Here is a 10,818-nt window from a genome sequence, read left to right as displayed (position 1 = left end):
ATACATGTACATGTATTAATTGTATTTAGAAACACATATAAATTATGAGCCTTATTGTATATTTACATTAATGTAGGAGAGGGTTTATACATTGTAAGACTGCCCATAAGTTCGAAATTTTTATAGAGTAGTGTAACCAAGTAATTATGTTTTACATCAAAGAACTGATTTTTTTTATCTTGACCTTTTAACATTGACCTCAAGATCAACAGGCCTGCGATTGTTTTTAAAATAGAGTCATCAGCTCAAGTTTCATTCCCCTCTTAAATTTTAAATCATTTTTTGATATGGCAGCCAATACATTTTTTAATAAAAATTCTCTGCACTGATTCTTGAAAAAAAAAATCAGTGATCTCTTAGTTACGTTATTACCTTTTGATATGTTTCAACATAAACATTCCAATAAACCAAATCTGAGTTCTTACTATATTCTCTCTTTTTTTTTCTCTTTGATTTGCACAGCAGGCCTTAATAATGTACTAATATTTTTATCTTTCTATGTAACAGTTTTGTTTTGGATGCTCTCTCCACAATTTTTTTTATTACAAAAGAATTTATTGATAATGCTGTATATACTTTGTACATTTTAATGTTATGCACCATGTGCAACTTAGTACATAAGTAGTAAAGATAGGTTTTCAAGAGATTCATTTTTTTCTCTTGTTTTTCCTCATAAGCATGACAAGTAATGCAATAATTGTAAAAAAAAAATGCTTTTCCCATTGTTATTACATAATGCTGTGTTCTCAGTTAAAATTTATGATTCATATTAAAATAAACTATTTCTTTGTCATGCAATTAAACTTGTTGAGTTCTCACTGCGTCTAAAGGCAGTCTAAGATGTCTTTAAGGATTTATCACAAACCCTAGCTCCTTTACTCTGAAATCTTTCATCTCTCTCTTACCTCTTAGGGGTGGGGGAAGGGTTTAACTTAGTACAAGAATTTAAAAAAAAAATATCAATATGGGAGTTTTTGATTATATTGTAATAGAAACTGGCCTTTCAGTGATCAATATTATACAAAATTAACAGTTAAAGATAAGCTTTGGAAAAGGGGGCGCAATGTCCCAGAATACTCGATGCCTATGATTACAATGTACATACATGTAAATAAAAAAGCCCAGACAGTTATTCATTAGCTCACCTGAGCTGAAAGCTCAAGTGAGCTTTTCTGATCACATTTTGTATGGCGTCCGACTGTCTGTCTGTGAACTTTTCACATTTTCGACTTCTCAAGAAACACTGGGCCAATTCCAACCAAACTTGCCACAAAGCATTTTTGCGTGAAGGGAATTCAAGTTTGTTCAAATGAAGGGCTACACCCTCTTTCAAGGGGAGATAATTAAGAATTTGAGAAAATTTGGTGTCATGTTTTAAAAATCTTCTTCTCAAGAACCATTGGGCAAGAAAAGTTGAAACTTATATGAACTTTTATTACATAGTGTAGATTCAAATTTGTAAAAATCATGACTCCTAGGGGTAGGTCGAGGCCACAATGGGGGATCAAAGTTTTACATAGGCATATATAGGAAAAAACTTTAAAAAATCTTTTTCTCAAAAACAACAAAGCTACAATTAGTCATATTGATATGGAAGTATCCTTGGGTAGTGTAGATTCAAATTTGTTCAAATCATGACCCCCGGGGGTAGGGTGGGGCCACAATGGGGGATAAGAGTTTTACATAGAAAAATATAGGAAAAAATTTAGCTTACCTGATCACATTTTGTCCGGCGTCCGTCTGTCTATCTGTCTGTCCGATCGTCTGTAAACTTTTTCGACTTCTTCTCAAGAACCACAAGGCCAATTTCAACCAAACTTGCTGCAAAGTATCCTTGTGTAAAGGGAATTCAGATTTGTTCAAATGAAGGGCCATGCCCTTAAAAATTAATGGCATCTTTTAAAAATCTTCTCAAGAACCACTGGGCCAGGAAAGATGAAACCTATATGAACACATCCTCAAGTAGTGTACATTCAAGTATGTACCCCCCGGGGTAGGGCGGGGCCGAAATGGACGATCAAAGTTTTACATAGTAATACCACACGTACTTGTGGACAGCCCCCCTTCTGGCTTTTCCCTTTATTCTATAACACTCGGAACTTGAGAGTTACACGCTAGGTGTCGTTTTTGGATCACTTCCGTAATTTCTACTCTGACATTTCTAAATCTTGTAGCACTTTTCACGCTTGACGATGAATACCCAGGTTATTGTGGAATACCTAGGCAATTAAATAGCACGATTAAAAGCAAAAATATCTGCCGAAACAAGATATCATGACACATTTTGGTGACATATAGTATAAGTAAATGATATTTCAGGCCTGATATCCAAGAGGGGTCCAGTGTTAACAAATGGAAGTGACTTACCTTCTCTATTTTATAATACCTCGGATAGGATTTTTTAATAAAACGTTAATTCTATGTTATTTTTTAGATTTTTCATATGGATTACATTGTAAACGTGTACTAGAAGAATAATTTATGAAAAAAATACAAAAAAAATATTTTTGGACCCAAGGTGTATATTCGGGGGAGGGGGTGCGGCTGTCCACAAGTACCTGTGAGTAATACATAGGAAATGTCTTCTTCTCCGTAGCCACTGTGCCAGGAAAGATGAAACTTATGCAGACAGATCCTCAGGTAGTGTAGATTCAAATTTGTTCAAAACACGACCCCTGGGGTAGAGCGAGGCTACAATGGGCGATCAAAGATTTACATAGGAATGCATAGAAAAAATCTTCTCAAGAACAGCAAAGCCAAGATTTTTCATACTGTAGTATTTATATGGAAGCAACCTCAGGTAGTGTAGATTTAAATTTGTTCAAATCATGACCCCCGGGGGTAGCGTAAGGCCACAATGGATGATCAGAGATTCACATAGGAAAAATCTTCGTCTCAAGAAAGCAAAACTATGATTGATCATATTTATATGGAAGCATCCTCAGGTAGTGTAGATTAAAGTTTGTTCAAATGATGAATCCTGGGGGTAGGGTAGGACCACAATAGAAGATAAACTAATAGGAAAAAATCTTTTTAAAATTTCTAAAACCACGATTTGTCAAAGAAATATGTTAGCATCCTCAGTTAGTGTAGATTAAAGTTTGTTCAAATCATGCCCCCCTCCCCTTAGGGATAGATTGATACCACTCATAAAATACTGAACTCCTAGCCAGAGTGCTCAGGTGAGCGATGTGGTTCATGAGTCTCTTGTTAGAATATCTTCTTTCAAGAACAACAAAGCCACAATTAGGCCACAATTGGAGGTCAATGTTTTACATCGGAATATATAAGAAAATACTTTTAAAAATCTTCTTCTCAAGAACAACAAAGCCATGATTAGTCATATTGATGTGGAGGCATCCTCATCAGATAGTGTAGAATCAAATTTGTTCAAATCATGACCCCTGTGGTAGGGTGGCGCCATAATAGGGGATGAACGTTTTACATAAATATATATAGGAGAAATCTTTTAAAAAATCTTCTTCTCAAGAGCAAAAAAGCAACAATTAATTATATTGATATGGAAGCATCCTAAGGTAGTGTAGATTCAAGTTTGTTCAAATTAAGACCCCAGGGCGTAATTTGGGGCCACGATGGGGGGGGGGGGGGTGTGAAAGTTTTATATAGGAATATTTATATAGGAAAAATCTTTAAAAATCTTCATCTCAAGAACAACAAAGCCACCTTTAGACATATTGATATGTAGGCATCCTCATGTAGTGTAGAATCAATTTTTTTTCAAATCATGAACGGGGGGGGGGTACAATGGGGGATCAGAGTTTTACATAGGAATAACTACATGACGTAGGAAAAATCTTTAAAAATCTCAAGAACAACAAAGCCGCGATTAGACATATTGATATGGAGGCATCCTCAGGTAGTGTAGAATCAGATTTGTTCAAATCATGACCCCCGGGGGTAGGATGGGGCCACAGTGGGTAATCAAAGTTTTACATATGAACATATATAGGAAAAAATCTTTGAAAATCTTCTTCTCATAAACAAACAAAGTCATGATCATTCATACTGACATGGAAGCATCCCCAGGTAGTGTAGATTTAAGTTTGTTCAAATCATGCCCCCCTCCCTAGGGTAGGGTGGCAGACATCATTAAAATTCTGTTTTCAAGAACAGCAAAGCCATGATTAGTCATATGAATATGGAAGTATCCTCAGATAGTGTAGATTCAATTTCGTTCAAAACATGACCCCTTTGGGTAGGGTGTGGCTAGAACAGGCGATCAAAGCTTTACGTGTGATGTAGGAGAAGAAATCTGCTGATGAAGAACAGCAGGGCCATATTTATTCAGGTGAGCGATGTGGCCCATGGGCCTCTTGTATATTTACATTAATTTTTATTCTCTGAATATATAAAATCTGCAGAATTTCTCTGTTTTGGATTACTAAACGATACCACGTTTAATAAAAGAAGATGGGTGAACAAGGCGTGCAGAATGCCTATAGCATCAGATATTAAAAAAATCATATTCAGTTTGTGAATTAAGTATTTAAAATAAAGTTCTCATTATTGAAATTTATAAAATTATGATCAACAAAACTTTTCTGAGAAGAAAAGATCTCTGAAAAAAATTCTTTTATTAAAAAATGAAATGGTATTCGTGGGATTCGAACCCTAGCAATGAAAATCCGGAGTATCATATTGCTTTGAGACTAACACGCTAATCACTACGCTACACAGGTCCTGATGATCAGTGACATTTAAATCATGTTTGTGATATGACCCTTGACTTAATGGACTTCAAGTATTTCTCGAAAAGATGTGAATGCTTTGTCATAAAAGTGTAATTTTAAAGTAAAGTGGCTCTTTGCTCCATGTTTTTGTAAACCAAAAAGTGTATATTTTTATGCAAACTTTTAGGATTAACTTTCAAAAAAATGGAGCGAAGACCCACTCATATCGAAAAAATTTGTTAAAGTATGAGAAAATGGTCCTTTTTGTCCTCTTTAGTGTGTGTATGCTATTTCACAGGCAAATAATTTCAGTCTTTGTGAGAATTTTGTAAATTGTAGAGATTTTACATAAACTATACCTTAATGTTAGATGAAATATCATAGAAAATTTTGATAAAATTGAGAATTTATTTTTCACCTCATATTTGTCGCACTATAGGCACTTCGCCCGCCTTGTTCACCCATCTTCTTTTACATCTGGTACATTTTTCCCGTTTTAACTTGAAGCCAAATGCTTTTATGACCAGAAATTATTGTCTCTGAATTACAAGAAAAAATTTCTAATAGAGATAGTGGGGTGTAATTTTTATTTACTTCAAGTTGATACTAATGGGCTTTTGCGTTTTTGTAATAATCTGTAGTATAATCATGTGAGATTTTACTTTAGGTATTTATTCACTAATCTCAGTTGTTTTTTTTTTCAGCTGAGTCTGAAAATACGTTGGTGGCAGCACGTTTGAGAAAAATTTTAGATTTGAGAAAAACTCAAAGACAGATCCGAGTTTGAGAATAAAATCAATTGGTGGCTAGTTGGTTAGAAAAACTTAAAGTTTATGAGATATCTCATATAAATTTGAGAAAATCTCAGCGTTGCTGGCCCCGGCGCCAAAGTCAACTGTTACAGAACTTCATGGGCGTGTTCCTGCTATTTTGAGATGATTTTCACTATCTCTCCCTAAAGTGACTCATTTAATACCAGCAATTTGTATTTAGCTTACAAATACATTTATGTAAAAAGCATTATTTCAATAGTATGAGAATATTAACACAATATATCGAATATCAACAATATTATAAGCATATTTCACTGTTACAGGATAAAGCATACAATCTTTATCGCTTTGAAGAGAATCAGTCATTGAAACATAATATTTGACAACGCATCTATTAGTTCATAAACCAAAAAAAAAAGACATGTTTTTTTTCATACGATATTTATGTGAAAATATTTAAGATATAATTCACAAATACAGATTTTATTCGAAAACTATTCACTTCTAGTTATTTGAAGTCGTGCACTAGTTACGATATTAGAATGATCCATTGATCATAATGACAGAGAATGTTGTATCTGGAAATTCTGAGTACAGATGACTACCTTGATATACTTGTATCCAGACTCGGTCCCCCACCTGTAACTGCTGGACAACAAGGTTGGAGGCTGACTGGTAGACATACATATTTGAAGATGGATGATAAGCCATGACGCCTGCCTTAACTGAACCATTAATCATTATTTTTGTCCAGAAAATTTCGTCGTGAAATGCCACACTGGTACAAAATAGAACATACAGCCCAGCCTTTGGGGCGGTAAATATTCCTGTTAGAGGGTTATATCCACCTCCCACTTGGTAGATAATCTGTCTGAATATAACAGTTTGTCCAGAAGAAAATACTCTATTATCACCATCTCCAACTCCCGCTGTAAAAGCAACGGTTGTCTCAATACCTTGAAGAAATAAAAATTATATAAATAATACAATTGATAACCAATTAAAGTGAAACATTATATATATATATATATATATATATATATATATATATATATATATATATATATATATATATATATATATATATATATATATATATATATATATATAATTATTTCTCAAGATCGTCTACAAACATGTTTGAGACCCTCTGAGTTGAGGATAAAGGTGATTTCAAAATTTTAAATTAGCTACAATATTTCATAAAACTTGTATGACACCATTATATTTCTTTTTGAATAACATTAAATATGCAGAATACCGGTATTCCAATGATTCTGAAAACTTACTGAAGGTCTTATGCTTCATACAGAAGCAAATCAAAGTTATACTAAAGTAACACTTTGCATACATACGTGTTTGGAGATCGGAAAGAGAAGAACGTAGTTCTGTCGTACTGCTGTTAAATGAAAAAGTGAGATTTTGTATTCCTGCCTGCGTTATTGCTGTGCTGTTGTTAAATGAAAAAGTGAGATTTTGTATTCTCGCTTGCGTTAGTTTATGCTGTTCTGCTTGTGTCTTCTGTTGTTGTTGGAGCAATGATCCTAGCGCTGAGATATTGTTTTGAACATCCAACAGGGAAAGCGATAAGTATCTATCATTTAGTTTAAGGTTACTGACGACAGAAGTCATATTTTTTGTCACTTCTTGTTCCCTGCTTCTGAAGATATTTCTTAATGTTTGAAAGTCTTCCGAACTGGACTTGTTCAATTCCAAAATTGCAAGTGAAAGAGTCTGTATCTGTGGTTCTAGTTTTTTTGCGATTTCACCATCAGAATAACTTTGTTGACAGATTGTGGAATTCAATCTATCCAGTTTGTCTTTCAAGACACCATTTTCACTTTTTAAATTCTGAATCGTCTGGTTGAGCGTCTGTATTAATTCCTGTTGTTGTTCAGATGTCTTCTGTTGTTGCAAATTTTGTTCTTTTAATGTTGTCAATTCTGTAAAAACTGAAACCAAATTTGTTTCAAGATGAAGCAGTTGTTTGTATACATCAAGGTCAGTATGTTCGTTAGAGGATGCAGTTGCATTGGAGTGACCTTGGAGGAGTGCACCAGAAAATGAAATCACAGAAAGAATCAACACGATGCCAGTAGACCACTTCATATTTGAATGACTTTTTTCTGAAGATGCACATGAAATTTAAATTGCAAGTAAAGTATCAGAATAAAAAAAAATCTTTTGACTAAAAAAATACTAAGGTAACTAGAAACAGAAGAATTTAACAAACATGATGTTAATAAAAAGATAAAATGACCCTCATTAAAGATAAAATGATACACTGAATTAGAACATATCGATTAAAAAGGTATTGATAGTGTTAATAATTTACCTTTATAAACTTTCTTCCACTGAAATTCGCATACATAAACAAGAATAGAGATCTGTTTCTTCCAATAGTTCAGAATCAACCTTCTACAGAGTATCGGTAAAACGCTGTGTCTTTCTATTAATTAATATTATTAACTTACAATATACAAGAACTTGTAAGTAAAATGTGCTGCTTTAACTTCAATGAATCATTTGCATTATTACATACTCATATACATGTATACAGTAAAAATTCGATTATAGTGAAAAACTTAAAAATGAGTTTACGCTTACAGTGAAATAAATCTCATTTCATGTAATCTTAAAACATATTATTAATATAAAGTGATCGATCGAATATACACTGTAACAAATTACGTCTCTAACAAATAAAAAAGAGTTAAATTTGTTTTTGTTTTTGTTTTGTTTGTTTTTGTTTTGTTTGTTTGTATAAAGTCATGCATTAATGATTGAAATAGCGAATTCATTACTTTTATATACATTGTAATACGAATGGAAAAATGTTGACCAAAAATGGAAATCAAACTTGGACTTTAATGTCAGCAGATAAAGAAAGTATTTTTAATAATTACATTTTCAGAATTATGCAAATTTGTAAACTTTAATAACTGCCATTATAAGTGTTAAAATGATTAAATTGGCTTTGGAAAACATTAATTGTTAAAATCTTTTTTATATGGTGTCAGAATCTCTCAGTATAAGAAAGAAGACATCCCCTAGAAATAAGAAACATAAAAATTAATTTTCTCGTATGATTTGAATTGATTAGAAAGGAACAGGTCAGAAAATCTTGTCCAGCGTTAAGTCTGCATATATCGTCAAAAGCAAAAACAGCAGCGTTGAGTGTTCATACGAGCACTTTTTCTCTTCCTCTGGTCTTTTTATTAAAAAAAAACAAAAAAAAAAAACCCAACAAATTTAACAAATGCAATTCTTAATAAAAACAACAACAAAAATTCTCAAAGCATTATCGTCTTTAGAATTTACTTGACGTCGTAAAGAATGGAACTCCTTTAGACTTATGACGTTATTTAAAAAAAGTCTTCAAAATCACAAGATTGCAAGATCTTGATTATTCCATGCGTCATAATAGTTGTGACGTCATAGTAGTTTGTACTGCAGGCTAAAGCTCTTCGCATTAAAAAATCGAAGCTAAGGAGTTTATCTCATCTCTTCATGACTAAGACACAAAAGTGAGTACAAAAACAGAGGAAACCGCACTGTAGTTTGTCTAAGTTATATACCGTCAATCGATAAAGTCTAAGGACTTAGAAATCAAACCAGTATTTATTGTTGATCGTGAGATGTTCAGCTCATCCTCCTTTTAAAGAGTACTCAAAGGTTTTCGATTTTTTTTTTATTCATATGGTTTATTTTCAGGTTCTACGGATCCTTTGGGTCAAGGTTAGAAATAATACTAGAATATGGTTTACTGGAAATTGATGCTTCCATCCAAGATAAATACTTTTCTACAGGAGATGGTAAGAAACATAATCACTAGTTTTACGCAATTACATTATTTTATGATTTGAACACTGCATGTTGAATAGAATTGCAATACACAACATGCCAAAAATTTAACAATCAGTGTTCCTTGAATTTAAAGATGTGCGGTACTAATGCGCCCTCAGAAATACTTACGTTAATGATTTTCACGAAAGTATAGTATTTTCAATTCTTAGCATCAATGTAGATTTTTAGTGCGATGATTAATTTTTAAAAATGGTAATTTGACCTTCATTTGTAGGCAATGTAAATTCAATACCAGTGAAAACACAGGAAAGAAATATAAAGGCTAAAGAGCAAGAAAAGTTCCGTGATTTTGAAACAAAAACGGACAGGGTTCCAAAACCACAACCTTTGAAAGTGAGGAAACTAACCAGCGAAGAGAAATATGCTGTTGTAAATATGCCTCAATGCATGCAAGGAAACCACCAGGCAAAAGCTGTTAGTTTTCCTGAATTACAAATAATAGGGAAAGAGGTGTACCTTAGTCCCAAAGTTACCAGTCCGACGAACTCGTCTTGCAAGCTTCCATCCTTATCAAATACCAGGAGGAACATTCACGTCAACCACAGCATGCGCTCTCACGAGCTCACAACCTCTTTACCGCTTCTGGCCAAATTTCCTTTAAAAGCTGAACAAAAAACTCAACCAAAACCAAACGAAACAGGGATGAACATCATCGGAAAACAAACGTATCTTGACCACAGATCTATGGAAATACCGATTCCATCTAGACAAAATAAATCTTTCCAAGGCTTGAACCTGTTGAAGTCTGCTGAGCAGATGACAAAGAGCAAAAGTGGTGGTGATCATAGTCTTATGAAACAACACGCATCCTATGGTAGAAGACAAGAATTGTCAATCTGCAAACAAAAACCTCTTTCTGAAAGAAAAGCAAAAGCAATGGTTGGTCAAAAAGCACGTGAAGATAATCGAAGTTGTGACCGTCGGAAGGAGAGAATGAGAATCACAAGAGAAATGGAGTCCACTACGAACAAGATTCTGCAAATTTGTAAGCGATCATACCAATAAAGAATGTTAATGGCAATGCCATCCACCCCCCGCGCCCAGTTCATGACACCCTGCGTTCCTTCCTTAGAAGTACAGCCAATGTTGGGTCATAACAGTATCGGTCCCTAGATGGAGTTACTGGAAATATTTGTATGCTGCTAGTACTTATCAATAAGTACTGACTTTATAGAAAGAAACACAGTTTTGCTCGGGATTTGAAAGAATATTGAAATGCCAAAAAAAAAAAAACAAAAACAAAAACAAAAAAAAAACTGTTCGATGCACGATGTACCAATAAATTATGTATTATTCATTAAAAAAAATAATAATTGCAAAGCATTTACAAGTAAATTAAAATAATTAACAGTTGTTGTTGTTGTTGTTTTTTGGTCTTTCAATTTATTGTAACGATATTTGACTATTTGACTACTTAAAATTAAAAAAAATATATATGTGCCTATTTATTTATTGTAACGATATTTGTCTACTTAAAATAAAAAAAA

General features: G+C 33.3%; 2 protein-coding genes across 2 annotated transcripts; one reads left to right on the top strand and one right to left on the bottom strand.

Annotated features, from left to right (window-relative positions):
* Window positions 1–5,990: 5,990 nt before the first annotated feature.
* Window positions 5,991–7,194, bottom strand: LOC133192610 (complement C1q and tumor necrosis factor-related protein 9A-like). The gene is made up of 2 exons (XM_061328606.1): window positions 6,820–7,194; window positions 5,991–6,420 (listed from the first exon to the last, which is right to left on the bottom strand). The coding sequence occupies exons 1-2, from the start codon at window positions 7,094–7,096 to the stop codon at window positions 6,002–6,004; spliced, it is 696 nt and encodes a 231-aa protein (XP_061184590.1). The 5' UTR covers window positions 7,097–7,194; the 3' UTR covers window positions 5,991–6,001.
* Window positions 7,195–8,974: 1,780 nt separating this feature from the next.
* Window positions 8,975–10,377, top strand: LOC133192890 (uncharacterized). The gene is made up of 3 exons (XM_061328896.1): window positions 8,975–8,991; window positions 9,179–9,279; window positions 9,546–10,377. Exons 1-3 carry the CDS (start codon window positions 8,975–8,977, stop codon window positions 10,334–10,336), a joined length of 909 nt encoding a protein of 302 aa, XP_061184880.1. The 3' UTR covers window positions 10,337–10,377.
* The last annotated feature ends 441 nt before the right edge of the window (window positions 10,378–10,818 follow it).

The sequence above is a fragment of the Saccostrea echinata genome, unplaced genomic scaffold (assembly GCF_033153115.1).
Source record: "Saccostrea echinata isolate AGI-Se365-2 ecotype Australia unplaced genomic scaffold, CSIRO_AGI_Sech_v1 ptg000025l, whole genome shotgun sequence".
In the NCBI taxonomy this organism is placed as follows: domain Eukaryota; kingdom Metazoa; phylum Mollusca; class Bivalvia; order Ostreida; family Ostreidae; genus Saccostrea; species Saccostrea echinata.
This window is presented reverse-complemented; position numbering and strand designations above follow the sequence as displayed.

What these genes read in the sequence shown, in the direction of transcription:
- LOC133192890 (XM_061328896.1), top strand. An exon ending in ATACTTTTCTACAGGAGATG is followed by an intron (nt 9,280 to 9,545) that starts GTAAGAAACATA and finishes CTTCATTTGTAG; the next exon opens with GCAATGTAAATTCAATACCA.
- LOC133192610 (XM_061328606.1), bottom strand. Translation starts at nt 7,096, where the DNA reads ATGACTTCTGTCGTCAGTAACCTTAAACTAAATGATAGATACTTATCG. An exon ending in TCTTTCCGATCTCCAAACAC is followed by an intron (nt 6,421 to 6,819) that starts GTATGTATGCAA and finishes TATTTCTTCAAG; the next exon opens with GTATTGAGACAACCGTTGCT.